This window comes from Phytophthora ramorum, assembly GCF_020800215.1.
Source record: "Phytophthora ramorum isolate Pr-102 chromosome Unknown Phyram_PR-102_s0003, whole genome shotgun sequence".
Lineage (NCBI taxonomy): Eukaryota > Oomycota > Peronosporomycetes > Peronosporales > Peronosporaceae > Phytophthora > Phytophthora ramorum.
In genome coordinates, this window is record NW_027150649.1 from 58176 (window position 1) to 82433 (window position 24258).

The 24258-nt window shown below is 55.8% G+C and overlaps 1 protein-coding gene across 1 annotated transcript; it reads left to right on the forward strand.

Moving 5' to 3' along the window:
* Positions 1-20509: 20509 nt before the first annotated feature.
* Positions 20510-24166, forward strand: KRP23_3194 (uncharacterized protein; the record flags this gene model as incomplete). Its single annotated transcript, XM_067888012.1, has 2 exons — positions 20510-21679; positions 21761-24166. The coding sequence occupies 2 exons, from the start codon at positions 20510-20512 to the stop codon at positions 24164-24166; spliced, it is 3576 nt and encodes a 1191-aa protein (XP_067747293.1).
* Positions 24167-24258: the final 92 nt, after the last annotated feature.

Below are 24258 nucleotides of genomic sequence, written 5' to 3' on the forward strand. Positions count from 1 at the left end.
GAGGAGAGACGCCGTTTTACCTTGTCCATGGTTGGGACCCACGATCGACCTTGGAAGCGTCGCTACCGTTAGGCAGCACGCGACGTCGCGATCGCGACCCGCGCAGATGGAGATATCGTATCCAGCAACAGTACCAGCGAGCTCGCGAGGAGGTCAACGCGCGCCTGAAGGAGGCGATCCAAACGAGAGCCGATCGCCACAACGACGGGATAAGGCCGCACCAGATTGAGGCCGGGTCACAAGTGTGGCTATATTTGGATCGAGTTAAGGAGGGCTATGCCCGAAAGCTGGCACACATGTGGCACGGACCGTTCCGGGTGCGCGAGATGATTGGCCCCTACGCGGCCCGGCTAGAGGTGGCCGGCACCAAGTATCGTCTTTTTCCAATTGTACACGTCTCGAAGCTCAAGGCCGTGAAGGTTTTCTCTGATCGCCCTGACGTGACGCTAGCAACGGACGAGAATGGTCGGTTTGATTTTGATGAGGCGTTGTTGCCGGAGGACAGCTGGGAAGGTGATCGGAGTGATGACGAGTTTGAAGTGGAGCGGATCACAGATGTCCGATCGGGCCGTAAGACCAGATATGGACGCGTCCATCGGGAATTCCAGGTCTTCTGGAAGGGGTACACCGAACCGTCCTGGGTCGACGAGGCTGACCTCAACTGCGGGGCTTTGATGCACGAGTTTGAGCGCGAGCGTACTAGACGGAATCGCTTCGGAGTGATGCAATCGCACGAGGCAGAGGAGGACAACTCGTAGTGATCGCTGCGAGTTGGGAGTGAAATGGGTGCAGGGTGGCTGCACTTAGGAAGAAGGAGGGCAACTCGTGGCGATTGCTGCGCGTTGAGAGTGAATTGGGTGCAGGGCGGCTGCACTCAGAAAGAAGGAGGAGGTATATGTACAAAAAAACAAGTGGCGTGAAGGGGGAGAGAACCGATTACGAGGTTCGATCGACCCGATCAAGGAAGACAACTGGAGAAAAAGAGGTGAAAATGGAATTACATGCAGACTAACACTCAAGTGTACGCTTAAGGGGAAGCTGGGATGACGAATTTGCTACGAAGACGCGCAATGCGTTGCGCGGGGTGCGATCGGATGTCGTGGCGGTATTGGACTCGCCAGGGCTCAGCCAAGTCCGCCTCTTGGACTGCGGTGACCAGATTCGTCGCCTGCGAGTTGCCATGCTGCCCTGGATACCACATCTTCTCCTCACCCGGCCGAGGTCGGTGCATGAAGAAAGGATCGAGCAGAATGTCCAAATCACACCGACCCTCGACCAGTCCACGCAAGATCGTCCGAAGAAAGAACTTCCAGCGAGCACCGAATCGTGATTGCCGCTGTTTTCGGGTAGCGGCGAGAGTATCCAGGTAAACGTCCCCGCGACGACTGCTGGTGCTGATGGAGAAGTAGTGCAACGACTCCCACACGGCCTGTGCATGCTCGTGTATCAGGTCCGCATATTGACGAGCCATGGTTGCAAACCAACCCACGAGCACGAACGAAATCGGGGTGACGGCAGTGTGGAGAGTCTCCCAGGGGCGCGTCGCGTGCAACGCCCGGACGTGAGCCGCGGTGATCAGATCTGACCGCCAAGCATGATCACGTGGAGCACGAGCTGCACGCTCAGGAATCAACCAATTACGTGGCTGACAGAAGTGATGGAACAGCAAGTCCAAATCCAACTCGAGGACACTGATACGACGCATGTATCGAGCGTCCCACGGGGCGACATCCGCAGCGGGGCGTCGCACGCGCTCGCGATATCCAGGAATCCATTGATCGCGAGGCACAGTTGTGCCTTCCAAGCGATCATACTCCTGACGCCCCAGTATAGCATTCCGATGCGTACGATCGCGACGGGGTACGCTGCCGTCACTGCCGGAAGAGCCAGGTGAGCCACCACCAGGTGGAGAATCGGCAGGGCTACCGGGAGAGTCAGGTGAACCACCAGGAGGTCCACCAGCGTCGTCTGCCGGGCCCCGGTGTCGGAACCAGAAGAGCCAACGTTGATCGGTCGATGGGGCGACCCTCGGGGTGAAGAGTCACGGGGTTGTCGACGTCGACGATCAGACGCGCGAGAGCGAGAAAGCGCGGCCAAAGTGTCTTCTTCGTTATCACTCAGATCAGAAGTGACCTGTGGGGAAGTGGCTCTGCTACGACTGCCTCCCCGAAGTCGTCGTCCAGAATGATGCGAAGAAGTCGGCGATGGAGATTGTGAATGACGACCAGAAGACGCGCGGCGAGAACGTCGCGATAACGGCGGAGGCGATTGTGAAAACGATCGTGTACGCCGCCGACGAGAAGGTTGCAGATTCAAACGCCGCGAACCGTTTCCATCCTCGACGCTGGCTTCGTCGTCGTCGGCATCTCCGTCATAATCCCCGTCTTCATTGACTGCACCATCCCCGTCGTCGGCCTCGCGTCTATCTGCATTCTCATCTTGGGGATTGCCACTGGGTTGGACAAAGGAGATCAGCCCTGCCACGCGTTGGCGGATGGCGTCACACTCACGGACAGCTCGATCACGCGAATCAATCAGTGCCGCGCGATCAGCACGGGAAGCGGTCAAGTCTCCAGCCAGGGTGGCATTCTCCCGCTGTAAAACTTGCACGCGATTGCGATCGCCCTGGAGGCGAGTAACTTCGCCTTTCAAGCGAGCGATGGCAGCCCTCAGAGAAGCCACAGTGGAACCTGGAAGACAACAAAACGACATACAGTTAGCACAGAATTTGACATGGGCAGATGACGCATACGTACGGGAGGACAACAGCAAAGTCGCGGCCTGATCGCGTTCGGTGATCGTCCGTTGGAGTTGATCTCTGACCGCTTGGAGCTGGTGGAGGCGTCGGAGGCCTGACGGCGAAACTGGTCGCGTTCAGTGTTGCTACGCGCCACATGACGATGTGTAGCCGAAAGTTGGCGATCCATGTCGCGTTGAAGGTCACCAAGGCGGTCTTCGAGGCTCTTGACTTGGGTCTCATAGTTTCGCACGCTGGTCTCCAGTTGGCGGCGAGTCGACTCAGACGTTTGCAGATCACCACGGGAACGCTGTAGGTCAGCAAGCACCCGATCGCGACACGCACCCAACTCCACCAAGTTTCGCTGCTGGACCACTATGTGACGGCTGAGACGAGAAGATCGAGTTGATCGCGCTCGGGGCGATGGGGCGCTGACTCTCGCCTGCAGATCGGAGACCTGTCGCTCGAGAGCACCGATCCGGTCGTGGAGGAATACCACATCCTCGTCGTGCGATCGACGTTCTGCGGCGAGTAACGTGCGAGCCGTGTCGAGAGCGCGGCTGTTGTCGAGTCGGTTTGCCAGGGCATTGTGAGCGTCAGCTAACGCGAGACGCGTACCCTGATGATCGCGAAACAGCGCCGAATACTGCTCCTGAGCAGATTGCACGAAGGTTGTCGACGACGAGTACACACGATCCAGCTCTTGCTCCAGTTCGTGGGCTCGGGCCTGCAGGGCGACGTGATCTTGCGCCAAATCGGCGTATATTCCTTGGACCGCATCTTGATCGCTCAGGTGGCCGAGTATCCGGTCCAACGTGGCGCGCGACGCCTGCAGTGTATCGCGATCCGCTTGGGACAACGTGGCGGTCGACATCGGGACGGGGGTGTGGTGTAGCGGGATCCGTCAAAATCTGGTTAAGACTGGATCCGGCTTCCCAACAATGCCCAGACACCAACTAACGGAGGGGGTCCCCCGATGATCCGTGATCTGCTGAACTTCTCACCTTGTGTACCCGTTGGTGGGCTGGATCTGCTCTCTCGGCGCTCCGAAGAGATGTGGTTATGTGTCTCTTGACCGTCCTGGCGGGACGCGGGGATGGGGTGGAGCAGCGCGGAAGTCTTCGCTCTGCTGCCGGTTATGGATCCAGATTCAGAGCGATTCAATCAAGCTCTGATCTGGCGGCCTGGACTTGATCCGGGACCGGGGGTTGCCTTTGGGGTGTGGATGTCTCCTTCCTTTGCGTTACTTGCCGCTTCCTATAGCGGGGGCTCTGGGGGTTTGAGAAATCGAGAGATCTTCGGGCCAAGTAATAACTCCGTCGGATCTGGGATCTGCACTTGATAATAGATCACTAGAGTAGGTAAGATCTGGCCAATATATTATCCAGACTTACACAACCACTAGATCAGCTACTCCTTGACTTGCCAACACCTTGTAGGGCCAATGTAGTTCCCGTTTCTTGGCGGAGGCGAAGCACTCTTGTAGTTCAGGGCAAATTCGATTCTGATTTATGGTTAAGTCCTATCACATCCTTGATCCTATCCTGCATCCACTCATCCACGGTGTACGACTGACTATGCGTCTTTTCTACCATCTCCCCATCCTTTCCGTCGTCCTCTGTACGGGGTACCTTTATGTAATCACCTGATTGCGATACCTCACCATCCCATGCTCCACTATTGGGCCGGATCCAAGATCCAAGATCCGAGATCCAAGATCCGGGATCCGAGATCCGGGATCCGAGATCCGGGATCTGCCGAGCCAGATCATGATCTGGGCAGGATCCGAGATCCAGGATCCGGAATCCGTTTCTGCTTCCCCACGGAGTCAGATCGTGATCTGGGCAAAACTTACTGTGGGGCCAGATCCCGATCTGGTCGGCTCGGTTTCCAAGGCATCCGCTATCTCGGTGACGCCTGATCCAGGTGCGCCGTCACTCCCCCAATCTACACTCCACAGATTCCGATCTTGATCTGGACATGGGTGCTCGTCTGGGCTATCTGTTGGATCTGGCGTCCCTGGCGGGACCCATCTCTCATCTCGCACTTTCTGTCACCTTTCTTGGTCGTATCGTCTTCTTAGTTCGGATCCGTCAATCGGACCCGTTCTTCTGTCACTGTTCCGGAACTGTGGCCACTTCACTCTTTTCCGCTCACATTTCCGGAGAGCACTTCACCACAACCGCCTCCTGCGCGTAGTCGTTGCCGCCCAACGGCATCACTGCGAGCAAGCTCCCAGTGTTCTCCGCTGACTCCGGTGTGGACTAGGGTGGTCCTGATGTCTGCTCCCGATCAGGCCTCGCCTGGCAGTCCTGACGGGGATCGGTCCCCACCGACCTCGATCATCCTTTCTCGGCCGACCTCCCCGGCGGCCGCTGCTCCGACCCCAGATCAACTCCGTCGTCAGATTGGTGGTCTCGCCGACCGCATTTCCCGGTTGTCGTCTCAGCTTCGCGATGCTAGGGAGGCTCGGGATGCGGCTCTCCGTAACGAGGAGCACGTGCAGACGGCCCTTCTCCGCTCTACTCAAGACCTCCGAGCCTGCGAACGAGTCTGCGACCGCCAACAGGAAGAGATATCCCGTCTCCACGATGAAGTCGTCCGCCTGCAAGTGCACTCCGATCCGGGTGGGGCACCATCGGATCCGATCCGACAGCTTCGCCAGTTCACCGATCGGCAAGCTGCTGAGATCTACCGTCTCGAATGTCAACTCGACTGCGTATCCCGCCAGCGCGACGAACAGTTGGAAAACAGTGATCGGCTCGCAAGGGAGGCACAGCTGGCCGGTGATGAGACCGAGGCGGCTCAGGACGATCGCCGTGAGGCTGAGATCGCCCTTGAGAGCGCATATCATGATCTGCGAGTTACTGGAGACACTCTGGAACGTCTGCGAGACGACCTGTACGACGTCGAAAACCAGCTGGCTGTTCGTAGTGCGTCCTCCCCGTCCGCCGCTCTGATGGCCTTGACAGCCGAGCGAGACCATGCGCTAGCCGCGGCGGCGGCGCACACTTCCGCTGATGGGGAGCTTCAACGCCTCCGTGACGCACTGGCACGGGTCGACGCGGATCGGGATCTGGCACAGGCGGATCTGTCTGTCGCATCGGACGATCGGGCTCGACTGCGGGCGGAGTTGGATCAGAAAACACAAGATCTTACACGTGCCCAAAATGAAATCGTCGGGCTCCAAAGCCACCTGGCAGATCTTGGTACGTTCAGCCGTCTCAGTTTGCGGCTGGTTGACCATGAACTCACACAACTTGCTTCCGCAGGAGGCAACCTCAATGTCGCTCGTGATACCGTGGCGCGACTACAACGGGAGATGGCGGATCTGGAGACCCGACAAGCAGTTCTCGCGCGCGACAATAATGCGGTGACAATCGAACGCGATGTTGCCCTTCAGCGCCTTGCCATAGTGGCTACCGCGGTGGGGGCATCGCCTCCGCGTCTCGCGCGGGCGCACGCGACTTTGTCTCCAATCCCAGATCAGCAACCGCCGGCGGAATCCGATGGGTCAGCAGCTGATCTCCCTCCTGGGGGGCCCAATGAGGGTCAGGAGGGGCCGGATCCGGGCTCCCTTGAAGAGCATCCGGCGTCAGAGCACGACCGCCATAGTCCTCCCCCGTCGGGATCGCCGATATCTCCGGGTTCTAGTGGTCATGCTGATGACCTCGGAGGCGGGGCGAGGAGTCCTCTCGATTCTCCAAACTGCGACTCTTCGAAACGTCTTCGTAGCCCATCTTCTTCCCGTGGATCTTCCCCCCAACGTCCGCCAAAGCGCAATCGTCCAATCGAGATCGAGGACAATGAAGCGCCTGGTGACCTCTCCGAGATCGACGACGACGGTGGTCAAGACGGAGATCTCCTTGACGCCGATAACCATGGGGATCCTGATGGGGATCCGTCCGAGAACGCCTTCGAGGTCCCTGGGGGATCTCCGGATCCTGGATCTGAGTCCCACTCCGCCCATTCCACTCGAAGCCCTTCGCGGTCCCCTTTATCCGGTGCATCAGGATCTGGGGGGCACAGTTCGCCTCCAGAGACTGGCGAGGAAGGAGAAGAGGAGGAGGAGGAAGAGGATTCGGCAGAGGCGGAGGCTGCGGACGACGCTTTCGATCAAGACACTTTGCGAGCGTTGGCTCGGTCACGTTCGGAGGACCGTCGTCAAAAACATGCCACGCCTCCTCACCGACCATCCTCGGGCCGGACAACTGGTGGATCTGGGGATCCGTCTGGCTCGCCGGGTGGATCATCTCACGGAGGAAGTTCTCCTCCCCCTAGATCCCCGGATCCAAATCGTGACGCTGATCCAGCCACTCCGCGTCCCCCACGCTCGGCAGACACCACCTTGCCGGCGGCACCTTTCGGGCCGGACTCCGTTTGCATCCCGGGCCGTACTCAACCTCGAGTTATGTACATGCAAGATGTTGAACCCTGGATTGTTCGAGGTCTCAATCAGATCTCGATCATGAACATAGCGATTTCCGCGTTGTTCCCGACACTCCCCATCACGCCTGGGTGGATGTTTCCGACGGATGAAACCGCGATGCCAGCGTTACGTGAGAACCAATATTGTGAGGATCTGATCACGGAGACGAACGTCCGCGACTTGTTGGACACTCGTCCCTGGGAGGTTCTGGAAAATCCTGGAGATGCGATCAGTTTTGATCCGGCTACGGCAGGTCGGTTGGGTGAGTTCGCCCGACAGTATCTCGTTCACGAGACACGGGATCTGCAGGCCTACTGGGAAAGTACGCATCCGTTTCCGATTTCCCGAGCCAAATGCTTGGCTAGCCCATGGTTGGCTCGTTACCGCAAGAGCCGTAGTAATCGCCGCGGCCATGCGGGGAATCGTTGGAAACAACTACTCTGGATCCTGATCTTGGCTATGCGAGATGGTTGGTGCGATCTGGATATCCTGCTGGATCTCTATTTTCTTCACTTTCCCACAAGATCCGAGAAGGTTACGTGGTATCCCGGCGTAGTCTCGCGTCTCGCGAATTTGGCAAACCCTCTCCGACCAAGCGTCGAGCCCACCACCCTCTTAGAGGCGCTCGACGAATGTAATGAGGCAGACCCTTGGCGCAACCATTACCGTGATTCGCCGGCGGCTCATCCGGCGCATCGCCTTCCCCGCCTCGCAGGCAAATTTTTCGGCGTGCAGCCAGCTCCGGCCGCTACTCCATGATCTCTGCAGAAAATCGGATCTAGTCCTCCACCATCGCCACGTAATTTTCCGGTCCGTAATAAGCCACTCCTTTTTAACACGTCGCGTCTCTTGGTTACACTTGCACGTTCGTACACATATTCACTCGGCGACAGGACATTGGATCTCCCGGGTGGATTATTCCGGATCCAGATCTGGGGCTCACCAGTTTGTTCTTCTTCGATTGCATACTCATTGACCCATATACATTCCACTCCTCCAAAACTGCAGCCTTCCTGCAGTTCCTTCTTCAATTTCCCGCTGGCGTGGCCAACCCACACCAACGGGTCCCGCCTCACTATTCCTCGTGAGACTGCATCACACCAAATCGGTTGTGATTCACGCGATCCCGTAGGAACTCGTGCAACAACGCACCACAGTTGAGATCCGCTTCGTCGATCCAGCTGGGCTCCTCATATCCACGCCAGTGTACTAAGAATTCACGATAGATCCGTCCATATCTCGTACGTTTACCGGACCTCAGATCCGTGATCTTCTCGACTTCGTATTCATCGGATCCGAGATCCGAGATCCAACTATCTTCCGGTAATAGCGCTTCATCGAAATCTAGCCGATCTACATTGTCCACAACCAGCTGAACGAGCGGGCGATCTGGGAATTCCTTCACCAACTTCAATTTCGATACATGTACCACCGGGAACAAACGGTAATCCGTTCCGGCAGTTTCGAGCTTGACCGCGTACTCATGGATTTTCTCTGCCACTCGAAATGGCCCGTGCCACAAGTGCGCCAACTTACGGGCGTAACCTTCTTTCACGCGATCCAGGTATAGCCAGACGCGAGATCCAGCTTCTATCGGGTGGGGTCGGACGTCGTCATTATGCGAATCTGCTCGATCTGCGATTGCCTCACGGAGCTTTTCGTTGACTTGTTCTCGGACCCGCGTGTAATAACGCTGGATCCGGTAGCGCCATCGGCGTGGATCACGATCTTGACGTCGGGTACTACCCACCGGGATCGTGGCCTCTAATGTAGATCTAGGATCCCACCCATGTACCAAATAGAAAGGCGTATCACCTCGGATCCGATCTTGGGCTGTGTTAAGGGCAAACGTAAGCCGCTCGGCGTACTCGTCCCAATCCTGTTGATCCAGATCCTGGACATGCATCTTGAGCGCGCGCGTGATCGTCTGAACCATGCGCTCCGCCGTCCCATTCGCTTGCGGTCGGTAAGCCATAGTGGCCCTCTGACGCTGTCCTAGGATCTTGTTGAACGCTCGGAAGAAGTCGGACATAAATCCTGGCTCCCGATCGTGTCGAATTACCTCGCTTGCGCCAAATCGGCGGAACACACATTCTTCGTAGGATTCCGCTATTGTTTGAGCCGTCCTGGATGAACTGGCCTTGGCCATCACATAGCCAGTGAACAGATCAACCCAGATCAGCAACTCCGTGTTGCCTCTATGCGATTTCGGCAGCGAAGGTATGTGATCCATGGCTATGATCTGGAACGGATAGGTGGCTTGGATATTCCCTGGCGACTCGCCTCGGATAGTTGGCCGACCTTTTCCGGTCTCGCAGTCTACACATTCCCCAACATACCGTTGGACACTCCGGTACAGGCCTCTCCAGTGGAAGTGGTCTCGGATCCGCTGGTAAGTGCGGCCGATCCCTTGGTGGCCTCCCTCTACACTAGCATGGTAGTGGTGCAGGATATCCTGCTGGAGGGTTTCGGGTGCAACCAACCGCATCGCAAGATCTCGATCTTCGTCAGACTTCCGGTTTGGTGGACAGTAGAAGAGTAATCCGTCCAGATCCATCTCGTAATCCATTGCCAGATTGCTGTAGGATCGAGCTTCTTCCTGGGCCAACGTAGCTACATCGCCAGCCAGATACTTCTTCATTCCGGCGATCCATGACTCTTCATCTTGGGCCCGACGAATTCGCTCTATCCTGAGCTCCCTCACCAATTCTTCCTGCATTACCTTCGGACTAGATCCGGATCTGACTCCAGATCGGGTGATCACCGGCGAAACTCGGACCACGGATTCTTCGGACTGTACGGTTAGAATCTCGTCCAACCGGTTTAGGGTCACCAAATCCGGATAGTCTTCCTCGTCCACTAGGATCCCTGACTGTCGCTGAAGGGCCGCTCCGGCGAGGCTGTCAGCGGAACCATTCCAATCTCGCTTAACATGTAACAGCTCGTGATCTGGCCATTCTCGCACTCGATCTAGAGCTTTCTGTTTCAACAGAACCAAACCTGGGGCCTTACAATCAATTTCCCCTCTCACTTGCCGAATCACCAAGTTGGAATCCCCGCAGATCACTAACCGTCCACGCCTCACTTCAGCCAGGAGGTCGAAACACAACAAGAGACCATTATACTCCGCTTCATTCACCGTCATTCCTTCTGCATAACCCGATCGGGCTTTCAGCACGGTCCATTCTGGTAGTTTTCACAGGATCGCGCTGTACGCGCCTCCTCCTCGTTGTACTCGGGCCGATCCGTCAAAGCTTACCACGTACAATTCTTCATCAGCTTTCACCGTGGGTACAGGAGCTTGGATCTGCCGTCGGGGCTCTTTCTTAGGCGCGATCGCGATCAACGCCTCTTCCACATCGGACCTAGGTGTAATACTGGCAGCCATCGCCCCTAGGATTTCGTCTTCACCTTTGGTGCACTTCATAATTTCAAGTGTCCATGGCGACAGAAGAGCTGCCCATTGACCCAGACGTCCCTGTAGCCCCGGTGATCGGAACAACCATGCTAACGTCGAATGTCGAGTCAGGATCCGGATCTCACGTCCTACCAGAAGGTTGTAATTCAGATCCAAGATCCGTAGCAACGCCAGCACTTCCTTCTCGACCACATTATAATTCAGCTCGTTCGATTTCAGTGTCCGACTGGCGAAAGTGACCGGATAGTAGATCTGATCGTGACTTTGCATCAAGGCGGCGGAAATAGCCCATTCGCTAGCGAAGACAACTACTACTGGGAGTAAATCGGGATCGAAGTGGCGCAGAATTGGAGCGGTGGCGATCTTGTCCTTCAACGCTGCAAACGACCTATATGCTCTGATCCATCTCTCGTCCGCTGCATCCACACCTGACATTACCGGGATTGCAGTAGTTGAGTGGGAGATCTCGGGATCGGGTTCAGACGAATTGTGATCCAGGATCCGACGAAGATCTGGGCGCTTCTTCAACTCAGCGAACTCCATTTCGCGTAATTCATATAGAACGGCAGCATAGATCGCATAGTCCTCGATAAATCGGCTGTAATAGTTCAGGCTGCCCAAAAACGACTGCATGGATCTGAGTGATCCCGGAAAAGGTAGATCCGTCAAAGTCTTCAAGTCCTTCGGATTAGCTTCGATGCCATCGTCGGACACTCGGTGTCCCAGGTATTCCACCCGGGGAAGACCCCAGAAACTCTTCACCACACTTATAGATAGGTTCCATTTATCACACGCTTCGAGCAGATTCTCCACTCGGTGGCACAGTTGATCCCAAGATCCAGCTGTTACCAAGATGTCATCGATGTAGGATCTGCGTCCTAACACTGACGGACGACCTGGATCTTCCGGTTCTCCAGCCTCAAAGGGATCTGGAGCAAGTCCTGGCTCGTCAGTAGGCGGAATCCGTGTAAACCCATATAACGCATTATCCAAAAGCCGCTGATAGATCTGAGGCGCGTTCTTGAGTCCGAAAGGCATCCGGTTCCACTCGAACAAGCCGAATGGAGTTATAAAAGCCGAGATCGCGCGAGCTCGGTCCGTCATCGACACGACCCAAAATCCGCTTGCCATGTCCAGCGAACAGTACCATAACACCTTGTTCAGATCCTCTAATAGATCATTGATCAGAGGCATGGGGTAGATCATTAGTCGAGTGAGACCGTTCACCAGTCGGTAGTCTATACATAGCCTGATGTCGATCCCGTTCTTTTTGATGATCACCACGATCGGTGATGCCCACGGCGATGTCGAATGTCGAATCATCTTTGCTGACAGCAACCCCTTGATCAGATCTGACACCTTCTCCCGGAACTGCGGTGCTATCTTCCGCACCCACTGCACGATCGGCTTCGCACCTCCTACATCGATATCACACACGACTCCTCGGGCAGCTGGCGGTAAGGCATTACCTTTGCCTATCAGCAAGTGTCGTTTCCGCCAGATGATCTGCCGCAGACGATCGATCTCATCTGGAGTGCTGCGACCTGGATCACCCACCTGGATATCGTCAATGGTCACTTCGCTCGTCATAGCCGTGATCTCTGGCAATACTGCCATCTCGCCTTCCACATCTTCAGCAAGCAGATCACCAGCTTCGTGGTGATAAATATGTTCATCTTCCAGCGGCTCCGCGACCTGTTTTTGGCTCCGTTCCGACTCCACCACCGGAATCGACCGATCTGGATCTAGATCTTCGTGCCGTCTCTGGCCGACACTTGATGTGTCCAGCTGATCTGTCGGGATGGGCGCCGTCGGATCGGCACAATCGCTGGAAACGCAACCAGACGGGACATTCCGCATCTGGTCGGTTTCGGCGGGGATCTCGACGTCCTGTTGCTCCGGCAGTTTTGGTGGAGCAGGTAAACCATGTCGCTCGGTTCGGCGCTCAGGATCCGGTTGATCGGCGGGATTGCGTCTACCTTTATCTTGGTCAACCATGCCTAGTTGTGCATCCACATCAATTATCCTGTCCTCCTCCTCTTGAGCTGGGTCAGCGGTTAGATCCGGATCAGGGGTACTTTGATCTTGATCTGGCCTTTCCGATGTCGACTCCGTTGCATGCTCTGCACCTGGGTCTTCTTGATCATGTCCTGCCGCACTATCCTGGGCAATCTCCACTCCTTCCTGCGATCTTATAACATCCGGATCCGAGTCTCTAGTGGCGGACTTGCTCAGATCAAGGGTGACCTGGGCGATCGGGTTCCTCCGAAGTATCGCTCGTGGGGTCACATATGTTGGACGCTCCACGGCGGGCCCCTGATCGAGTTCCGGTGAATCTGCTTGCATCGGTTTCGACTCCACGGTAGACTCGAGTACTAGATTCTGCCACTCCATGTAACGACGAGATCCGATCGAAACGAAACCTGGCAGGCGGGGAACGCGGTCTCCAGCCAGCCACATGCCGACCTTCTCATCGCCTTGTAGAATTAGGACCTTTTCACTGATGTTGGTGATCTGCAAGTACCGTGTCCTTCCTGGTCCTTTGACCACGGTCGGAACCCAGCGATCTCCGCGAGTGATCCATAGCTTCTCTCGATCGGACAGTCGCAGTCGTATAGGCAGCTCCACTGTTTCTCCTACTCCGATCTGCATGTGCTGATCCAGCCGTAGCATCTTTACCTTGTCATTATAGAGCTGGCGTCGTCCGCTAAGCTGGATCTGGACCTCATCTGGCAGACAAATCGATCCGTCGGCCAGATCAGTCTGATCCCGGCTGGGACCATGAAATCCATGCCTAGAATGGCTTCCTGTCCGGACAAATCTCCAACCCAGATGTCGAAAAAGTACACGAACACTCCGGCTAACGTGATCTTGATCCGAGTTCTCCCCTCCGTAGTGTATACGTTCTCGCCAATTCCAACGCATTCTTGGCTCTTACTCGTGTCGATATAGCACCCAACCTTACGAGCAAAGGTGGTGTCCACAATGGACACCTCGGCACCTGTATCTAGGAGTAAGATCACCTTCTCATTGTTGATCTTGCCAGTCAGCTTCGCTTGGCGAAACCATTTCCCCGGCGCATGGTGTTTCCAATACCCCCTCGACTCCCCGGGTAGGAGGTCCATAGAGGGTCTGGCGCCAGATCTGCGGAATTCACTGACGTGGGGTAGATCCAGATCTGAGGTCGCAGTGACAGCTTCTCCATCGGTTGGTCGAAACCATTCCTCTTGGTCACGCTGGCCCCAATATCCGCGAAATTCCCCAGACTGTAGATCTAGCGACACTTCAACCTCCGATCGGTCAAATTCATCTGATCGCAGGCTGGAGATCTTGGCAACTTGTTCCTCGTGCAGATCACATGTATTACCGCATAGATCTGGTCGTTGACTACCTTGATCTAGCGATAGCTTGTTCACAAATGCATAAATGCAATACCTAGAACGCTCGGCTCGTATCGGTTTCCAAACCGACGAGCGTCCTAGTTTAACATCTTCTCTGCCATCGCTGGTAACATCCCGGCATGCTTGGTCGGGTTGTACCACTGGCGGATCTGGTTGTAGAACTCCTCCATCGGACATTTGCCCATATCATGAAGCTCGCCACATCCACGGCAGACAAACAGGCAATGATCCGCAGGGTGCCCTCGCTTGCCACACTTCTGGCACGTAAGGCGTCTCCAACAACCGAGATCCGTATGCTTACGGGATCCACAATGCGAACACCGGTTGTGATCCGATCCGTCGAATCTACCTTGAGATCTTGGATCACGTGGTGATTTCTCCGGCGAATTCGAATTCGTCCGTAGTGGGTCTGTCGGGGGCGGGGCATTCGTTACCTCGCGTGACTTCTCCTCGCCCGAGGCCAAGTAGATCCGGCGCAGATCGCCTTCTGCATCCGATCCATCTGATCCGAGGTCGGATTCCGGATCTGAGCCCTGGATCTGGATCGCATGTACCGCTCGCTTGGCTGGAGCTGCCGGAGCTGTCGCTGCCGCCTTCTGTCGGTATTTCGACCCAAATGCTGACCGCTTCTGCCGGCTTTTCGCACGTTCCCTCGCTCGGAGGACTTCTTCTAGTGCATCGGCATCTGGGAGCCGTAGTAGCGTCAATTGATCAGCCAGATCTTGATCTCCGAGGGTCTCGATAAAGTGATCCACATGTTCCCGGCGATCTTTCGGTTCCCCGTCCTTGATCTTGAGGCGGGTACGTAGAGCAGCAACGTTCAGACGGTGGAGATACTCTAGTGGTGATTCATCCGACCGCTTACGTGCGTGATAATACTGCCAGGCAACCGAAACACCTAATCCACAGTATTGCACCTGGAAACAGCGCAGCAGATCACTCCACTTGCTTCGAGTGGTTCGGCTTAGCTGGCGGTACCAATTCTTGGCTGGGCCAGCAAGTAGATCCGCAAAGGTCAGACACTTCTCTTCATCCGAAGCTTGGTCTCGGAGAAATGCTGACTTGACCTTGCTGATCCAAGATCGAGCGCGATCTTCATCCTGATCTTTACCCAAGAATTCCTTCAGATCCGAGATCGCCGAGATCCGAACCCTCTGAATCATGGAAGTTCCATTGGATCCGGCGGCTGCGGTGGCCACGGTGACCCGTCCTGAGCATGGAGCTTCGAGATCGTCGGGATCATAATCCCATGGTGAGGGATGGTGGGATCCGACTGACTCCATGTCCACATCTTCGTACTTAGGTTCCGTGGGCACTCGAGGTGTATTGATCACCTGTTGTTCTTTGAGGAAGCGACTCATCGCAGCTTGGAAGTAGGATTCCAAACTGCTTGTCGTTGAATCTGTCGTAGAGGTGATCGGGATCGTAGCTGTGGGCATCGTTGGTTTTGTCCATGGGCTTTGCGCTGCGATCGTAGCCACGGGCATCCTTGGCTCGTTTCTCGAACGTGGCTTTGAGATCGGGATAGCCGACGTGGCCGGCTGGTCCCGCGGATCTAGTGGTTTTATATCCGCCATCTTCGCGCGGGATCCGATCAGGGCCATTCCGGATGGGCCAAGAGGCATACGTCGTGGATCTGCAGAGCTGTCCGAGTCTGGCTCCGAAGTAGCTGATGCGTAGTGCGAAGACCCAGTCTGGCACTCTGCAGTGCTGACCTGAGGCGATGGCTCGGGATCTTGGATCTGAGGTCTTTCGCCTACCAGAAGCTTCAGGCAATCAAAGAGGCCTCGGTTCGCATAGTGAATCGTGTCTAGATCCAGATCGAACAGCTCGTTCGCTTCGAACGCTCCCGCCACCAAGCCTGAGTCGTCCAGTAACCGAAACTGCTCCTTCACAGCGTCCAGCTTGTTGGAGCGGACTCGTGGTACTGACACCGGTCCTTTCAGAACTCCGATCTGCTTCGGGATCAGGATCTTCATCATCGGATCCCGGCGTAAGAACTCACCTAGGTTCTTGCGATGGTATGCATATTCCAGTGAGTCTTCGTTCCATAGTAGCGCAGATGCACCACGATCTTCGGCATCCGACTCTGGAGCTTTCAGTTTCTTCCGCGTAGCCTTGCTCTTTTTCTTCTTCGTGGTGGATCTTGGTGCTGGCGGGTTTGTGAACGAATATGGTTCAGGCTTTGCCTTCACCTCATCGTTCGGCAGATCTCGATTCGCATCGAGATCTGCGGGGGTCCCCGAAGGGACCTGGGGAGGAAATCGAGGTTTTTCTTTTAGATCCGGGTCCGGATCTCCCTCTTCTTGTCTGTCGGCAGAGCTCCTCCCAGGGCTCTGTCGATCTGCGGATCTTGCTTCATTCAGCAGCGTCGTCGTCGATCCGATCTCCGATGACGCTTGGTCCCCTGGTTCTTTCTTCACTTGAACATCTTCTTCTGCGAACTCACGGTGAAATTCTGAGTCGCCAAGAGATCCGGGCACGCGCACCATTGTGGTGTAGCGGGATCCGTCAAAATCTGGTTAAGACTGGATCCGGCTTCCCAACAATGCCCAGACACCAACTAACGGAGGGGGTCCCCCGATGATCCGTGATCTGCTGAACTTCTCACCTTGTGTACCCGTTGGTGGGCTGGATCTGCTCTCTCGGCGCTCCGAAGAGATGTGGTTATGTGTCTCTTGACCGTCCTGGCGGGACGCGGGGATGGGGTGGAGCAGCGCGGAAGTCTTCGCTCTGCTGCCGGTTATGGATCCAGATCCAGAGCGATTCAATCAAGCTCTGATCTGGCGGCCTGGACTTGATCCGGGGCCGGGGGTTGCCTTTGGGGTGTGGATGTCTCCTTCCTTTGCGTTACTTGCCGCTTCCTATAGCGGGGGCTCTGGGGGTTTGAGAAATCGAGAGATCTTCGGGCCAAGTAATAACTCCGTCGGATCTGGGATCTGCACTTGATAATAGATCACTAGAGTAGGTAAGATCTGGCCAATATATTATCCAGACTTACACAACCACTAGATCAGCTACTCCTTGACTTGCCAACACCTTGTAGGGCCAATGTAGTTCCCGTTTCTTGGCGGAGGCGAAGCACTCTTGTAGTTCAGGGCAAATTCGATTCTGATTTATGGTTAAGTCCTATCACATCCTTGATCCTATCCTGCATCCACTCATCCACGGTGTACGACTGACTATGCGTCTTTTCTACCATCTCCCCATCCTTTCCGTCGTCCTCTGTACGGGGTACCTTTATGTAATCACCTGATTGCGATACCTCACCATCCCATGCTCCACTATTGGGCCGGATCCAAGATCCAAGATCCGAGATCCAAGATCCGGGATCCGAGATCCGGGATCCGAGATCCGGGATCCGAGATCCGGGATCTGCCGAGCCAGATCATGATCTGGGCAGGATCCGAGATCCAGGATCCGGAATCCGTTTCTGCTTCCCCACGGAGTCAGATCGTGATCTGGGCAAAACTTACTGTGGGGCCAGATCCCGATCTGGTCGGCTCGGTTTCCAAGGCATCCGCTATCTCGGTGACGCCTGATCCAGGTGCGCCGTCACTCCCCCAATCTACACTCCACAGATTCCGATCTTGATCTGGACATGGGTGCTCGTCTGGGCTATCTGTTGGATCTGGCGTCCCTGGCGGGACCCATCTCTCATCTCGCACTTTCTGTCACCTTTCTTGGTCGTATCGTCTTCTTAGTTCGGATCCGTCAATCGGACCCGTTCTTCTGTCACTGTTCCGGAACTGTGGCCACTTCACTCTTTTCCGCTCACATTTCCGGAGAGCACTTCACCACAGGGGCGGTCGCCGGAGCTTGCGCAGCCGGTGTAATACCGGCTGGAGGCGATGCAGCATACGCACTGAGCCCACGCAGCGTGCCATGGCGCAATGCCTGGGGGATAGCGCGTGTAATGTCTGGGACGACGGGAGGCAGCGCAGGTTCGGCGTCGATTACATCAGGAGAAGCAGTGCTTGAAGCGGATGAAGGCGAAGGGGTTGTCGACGATCGGTCGCTGGATGACATGGCGGAGGCAGATGGCAGATGGCCGTGAACGGCGCACGACCAGACCCGGTCGGAGGAGTAGGTGCACGGCGGCAAGTTGAAGACTGTGGCGAGAGCTGAGTGCTGTACAATCGCCTCTCGCACAGGGGGCGGTTGTGGAGAAGTGACCAGAAGTTTTTGGAGATGGATTGATCGTGTCCGAGCAGGGGATTGGTTGATGGGTACGGATGGATGGCTTTGGACCTGGGATGGGCGGCATCAACGGTCGGACGACCAGATGGTGGATGTGAAGACCATCATTCCGATCTTGGCAGATTTGGTCGCGGTACCACATGTTGGGTACATGAGTTCAGATCAACCGATCGGATCAACATGAGTTCCGATCGACCGATCAGATTGACATGGGTACAAATCAGCCGATCAGATCAGCACGTACCACAAATACCGGCACATCGGAGGTCCAAGAATGTCAGCAATCATGAGATACGCAAGAGAGATGGGGGATAGGCACGTAGTTCTTAATGGATAAACAGAGAGAGATTTTCCTTGTAGCACGCAAGTGGTCTTCCGAATTCCGGGGAAGGAAGTATATTGGCCTACCCGACGACCGGACAACCACCTGAAGTGACTCAAGCGAGAACGCGGAAGCCCCTGGATAGCTTGGCCAGGTGCGCTCCCCTTCTCCCTCCAACTCATCAAGACCCCGCCATAGGAGGCGGCAAGCATCGAAAAGGACCCCGTAAAGGACACACCCCGTGATCGATCACACACGACCGACACCCGAACCGACTGCTGCGTGAAGCATATCCGCGTGGCAGCCAACCACCCCCCATACCTGAAGGGCCCTCAAGCCCCAGTTCTGCCCTGCTCACCACTGACTTCCCTCGCGTGAGTACCGGAAGAGCGTAACCCGCCCAAGCCGTCGGGTACACAAGGTGAGCTGTAAGGTCAAGATCCGCCGGATCAACGGAGTACCCCCTCCGACAGTCGGCAGTCCGGGCAACCGTTGGTGAGTTGCGATCGCGTCAGCAATTTCGTGATCCCGCTCCACCACAGTAAGAACCTATATGCAACCAAGACACACAGAAGGTCACACCAATCCCGGGTCGCGGCACCAGTTGTCGTGTAGGAACACGCAGAAAATCTCACTACCGAACGGTATGAGTCCCACCAACAACACACGCTTCCCTCGCGAAAGGTCAGCGAACGTTGGATCAACACCTGAAGACCAGGAACGATCCCTTACACCGGGTTGGTTGTAAGCGCCTCTGTATACCAAGGTTGAGTTCGGTCAACCTTAAAACCTGCACTACTAGCCACGAGCGAGGGCTAGAATGCAATATTGCGCTTTCGCGCGAACCCCCGCAGTCCCTCAGAAGTAAGGGTACCGGCAGTCACGCCTAATACGGGTTTGCCGAGGGTAACCTCGGGGGGTAGTGAAATACACTTGGGAACACTCGGGTTCCACCAATATATAGGGACCGACACTCCTTGTCGCCCCTAACTCTCGGCCACTCCTATCTCTTGGACTGACCAGCAACAAACTCTCGGTTCAATGTACCTCAAGCTCGCTGACAGGCATCCCACGCAGCCGAGCGTATCCAGACCCTAAGACAAGCTAGCTAGACTTACCGAAGACGGACTTGACCCTTGGTGGCTTGTGGGGAAGACTGCTGATTTATTTCTCTTATCCTACAGCTCTGGGAGCCTCTGTAGGTCATCATTTGGCTAGTCCTATATCTCTATACAAATATCAAGTGTAAACAGATCTCTGTGGGGAATCGTACAGCCGTCTCTACACAGCCGAGGGTACGACACGAAATGGGTACAAACGAGGCTTTTAACCTCGGCCGGGGTTTTATTAGACCCAGCCGAGACCTCGGTCACTATTGTTCCTAGGTCACTATAGCGCGGGAAATGAGACCCGCCAATCAAGACGCTCTGTCGCCGTTCATTGAAAGGTGCAACGTCAGCCAAACCGTGACAGTTCGGCACCAAAACCCAACGCCACAACTGTGTATAATCGCTGAAAAAAAACACCGTATGCTACTTGGCGGTTTGTAGCTGAAAGATCTCGTTCGCGAATGCGTGCTACTGTCTGATCTAGTGATCGTGCTAACATGTAGGGGTACGCGATGACCTGGATCGGGTTGTATAGGAACTGGCTGGAGCTGATCTTGATGGCAGGGGCGCCCAGCCTCATCAGTGCCTGGAACCGTTAAAACAGCAACAGAGGCAGGGATCCGAGTTCAAGAATCGCCAAACGGCCGAGCCGAACATGCCCAACCAATTTGATCTCTGATTGGTCAGATTTATTACTATTTGGTTCTCTAATTGGTCACATTTTGTAAATGCCGCCATCTTATTGGCCAATAATAACATGATGTAACACTTGACGATATTCATCCATATCGTACTTAAACGGAGGGTTATAGTTCTACCGCGGGCAACCGCCCACACATCAGGAAGCAAACGCCAGAGAGCGAGCGAGGGAGCGACTGATGGCTGACGTCGAGATGGAGGACAAGACGGCGCTGGACGACGCGACGGAGCGCAAGAAGGCGCTGCTGGTGTACAAGAGCAACCTCCAGTCGGCCTCGGACGACGACGACGCCTCGGACGAGGAGGAAGACGATGAGGCGGCGCCCGTCCAAAGCGACGCAAGGGTTCCGCCACCGCCACCCGCGAGGGGTCGCGACCTGGAACAGCCCCGAGGCCCAGTGACAAGCGCTGCATCGGTGGGTGGGGAAGGGAACGAGGCGGACGTGGACGAGGAGGAGGGCGGCGTGCAGGTGGAGAAGGACGACGACGAGTCGCTCAACGCGCCGTCCGACGACGACCTGGACAGCACAGCCACCCCCAGGCGCTCCGAAGACGACGAAGACGACGACGATTTGCCTAAAAGCGCGGCGTCCTCCGCGGTGCCGTCCCCTGCCCTGGACGAGAAGACGAAGACGAAGACGCCCGTGCCCAGCGAGACGGACTCGGCCTCGGAAGCGGCTGCGAACCGCGTGCCATCGCCCAGTCCCAGCAACGCCAGCATTCAACAGGTGGATGACTCGACGCCGTTGACGCTCAAGTCGGGCACGTCCAACGTGGGCGCAATTATCGGAGCGCGACGTCGCACGGCGGCTCGTAAAGAGTGCGAAGTCTGCCACGAGCCGCGCAATGGCCGACGCGCACTGCTGTGCGTGCAGTGCAAGTGCATGTACCACATCAGCTGTTTCCGCCAGCAGTTCTCCAAGCTGACGCAGGGATCCAATAGCCAGTGGGTTTGTCCGGATTGTGAGCCGGTCGTGAAGGACGCTTCGATCGAGAAGCAGCCTGCTAGCACACCACGCAAACAGCAGCGCAGCGACTCTTCTGTCAAGGGGCGCAGTAGCCGCGGCTCAAAATCCTCTGCGAGCAGCAAAGGTGGCGATGACAGGTCCGGAGCAGCGGGTGGGTTTACAAGTGCTGCAGAGACAGAAGTGCAGCGCTTGACGGATTTAGCACTGCGCGGCGGCAAAAACATCAATGCTACGATCCTGGAGCAAACGGGGGAGTTGCTGCAGATCACGCAGACGCTCACTAAGGAGATTGAAAGCGTCATGGGCCCAACTTGGCTTGAAAACGCTGGCGGTGCAACTCACGGGAACGTTTATGCTGGCAGCAATGGCAACAACGTCAATCCCGTGCAGCAGCAGGTATTCTCTCCACCACCGCCTCCGTTCTTGCTGGTTCCAGCCTCGTCGTCGTCTCATGCGTTTTCTGCCGCTTCTTCTCAGATTGTTCCTACAAATGACAGCACTCTACGTGCAGGTGCCAGCAATGGCACTGCTGGCTCGTGGAATAACGCAGGATCGTCACCTGTCTCAGAGAAGGATGTTCTACTCCGTCGTGTGCGCAACGGCTTGGACTCTATGAAACAGCTTCTAGAACAACTACAGGTTGCGGGTATTCAGTTTGAGGTGGACTTTATCAAGGAGACCAAGGCGGCCCCCAACCAAGACCGCAAGCCGGCATCCGGCAGTGGAGCTAGGAAATCGCAGAGTGCATCAGGAACGGCAGGCCGATCTGCATCAGGTTCGAAGGGAAAGAGTGGTGCTAGCCGCTTGTATTCTTCAAAACAGATTCAGAAGCTGGAGGAATGGTACCAGCGGTCGTCTCGGCCGGAGTCGAGTGAGATTCACTCAATGTACCGCATCATCAACTGCCCCGACTATGCGGATCCAGAGCTACAACCTGAAGGTATCTCCGTGAAGCAAATCCGCATCTGGTTCGACAACCGACGTGCTAAGGAACGCCTGGACTACATGCGCTTGAAGATGAAAGATATCTCTACTACTGATATGGATGCTGACAGTGTGAAGAAAATGAAGGCCGCTTATATTGATGAGGCGAAGGAGGTGCTAGAAGCTCGAGTGTCGCGGATGCGTGAGAACGGCCAAGGATCTGGTCATGTCGTCGACGAAGCGGACATGGCTCTGATTGCTAATACTGCTGACACAGCAATGCATGGCAAAACTCCTAAAGCCAGCCCGTTGGGTGCAGGTAAATCCAACAGCGGGTTGTTAGGCAGCAAGGATACGAACGAGGGCTCCAAACCACCCAGCTCTGCATCCGGCATCCAGAAGAAGCGTATTAGAATCGACTATGTTGCTTCGGTGAGAAAGGCCATCAAGGATGCACGAGATGCTGGTAAGGGCGAAGAGGAGACCAAGGCGCTGCGTAGTGCAGCTATTGAACGCGCGCGAGAGAGACTGCATGTCCCGTACAAGAATGCGCGCACGGGCCCGTCGAAGCCTCTAGGCAAAGAGGAAGTATCACACATCAAGCTGAAAATGCTGAAGTTGTTAGAGGAAGATGCTCCTGCTGAAGAACTTACGGACATTATCGAGCTACTGCTGTCCCTTATTATCCCGCGCGCTGTCTTGATTGAGTCCGGGTTCCAGCGGCAGCTGGAACTGATTCTGATTGCACACAAGGACAACAAAGAGCTTGTACGACAGACGAAGAAGCTACAGGAAGAGTTTCAATCAATTGTGGAGAACGGCGACGCACCCGGTGTGGTGGCAGCGATATCAGGAGAGTCTGCTAGTGGCAAGAAGCGAAAAGAGAAATCACGGTCGCTGCTGCTGAGTGTGGACACGGAATCATTGCCTGGGACACCTGGGTCTTCACCGAGTTCGGGCCCAACGCCTTCACCGGAATCGCGGCGGCCGCGCGTCAAGTTTTCGCTGGCCCAGCTGGTAAAGTTAGAAAAGTATTTCCACAAGGAAGATACGCCAAGCAAGAAGAAGCTGGACAAGATTGCAGCTCGGCTGAATGGTATTGCTTCACTGGACCCGTCAAGCGATGTGGCTCAGAGATCTATCGACTACAAGCAAATTCGCTGCTGGTTTTACAAGCGCCGGTCGGCCAACCAGCCCCCTCAAGCTTTGAGCAGCGCGGATCTGCATATCGATGACGCTGCAGCGAGTTCGTCGAGCTCCAGCGACACCGAGTCTGATGACGACAGCAAGTCGGAAAAGGGATCCAAGTCGCGCGCCAAGTCAAAGACCTCAACGTCCACCCCCGCCAGCTCTGGCGCAAAGCGCAAAGCCCCCTTGGGCGACGACCGCTCTAATGTCAAGCGGCCGAAAAAGGAGGCGCCTGGCGCTCAGCCCGCGACACCCTCAGCGCAGGCTGCAGAGAATAAAGAAGCAGGAGTCATCAAGAGCGACGACGAGTCTGCGGGCAGCATCCATGCTGGACGGATCTTCAACGTTAAGCAGCTCGCGACCATCATTGAGGAATATGAGAAGAATCCGCGGCCGACTGTAGCCCGGCTGGAGGAGCTGCAGAAGGTATTGAACCAAGGTGACCATACGGACGAGCACTCTGTCAACGCCCTGGGCGTGACGAAGCAGCGAATCAAGACGTGGTTCTCCAACCGGCGCGCGAAAGAGCGTATCGACCTGATCAAGATGAAGATCAAGGAGACTCGGGGAGGTGTTTTGGAGAGCGGAGCGTCCGACACTGAAGATGACGAGCGCGAAGAAACTGAGGCTCCAACTGCTGTGGCCGCGCCTGTTACTCAAACTGGGCATGCAGGCAACGCTGTCGGCGGGACGGTTGCCTCTGGCGAGACGCGAAAACTTGTTAACGATGGCAACCCTCATGAAGCAGAGGCTATGAAAGTTGATGAATAGGCCAAGCAAGCTGGGTTCGATAGCTTTTGATCTCTAATGTGTTTTTACACCTTTGTCGACGGGTATATACGCGGTGTTGGCTGTTGTGCACG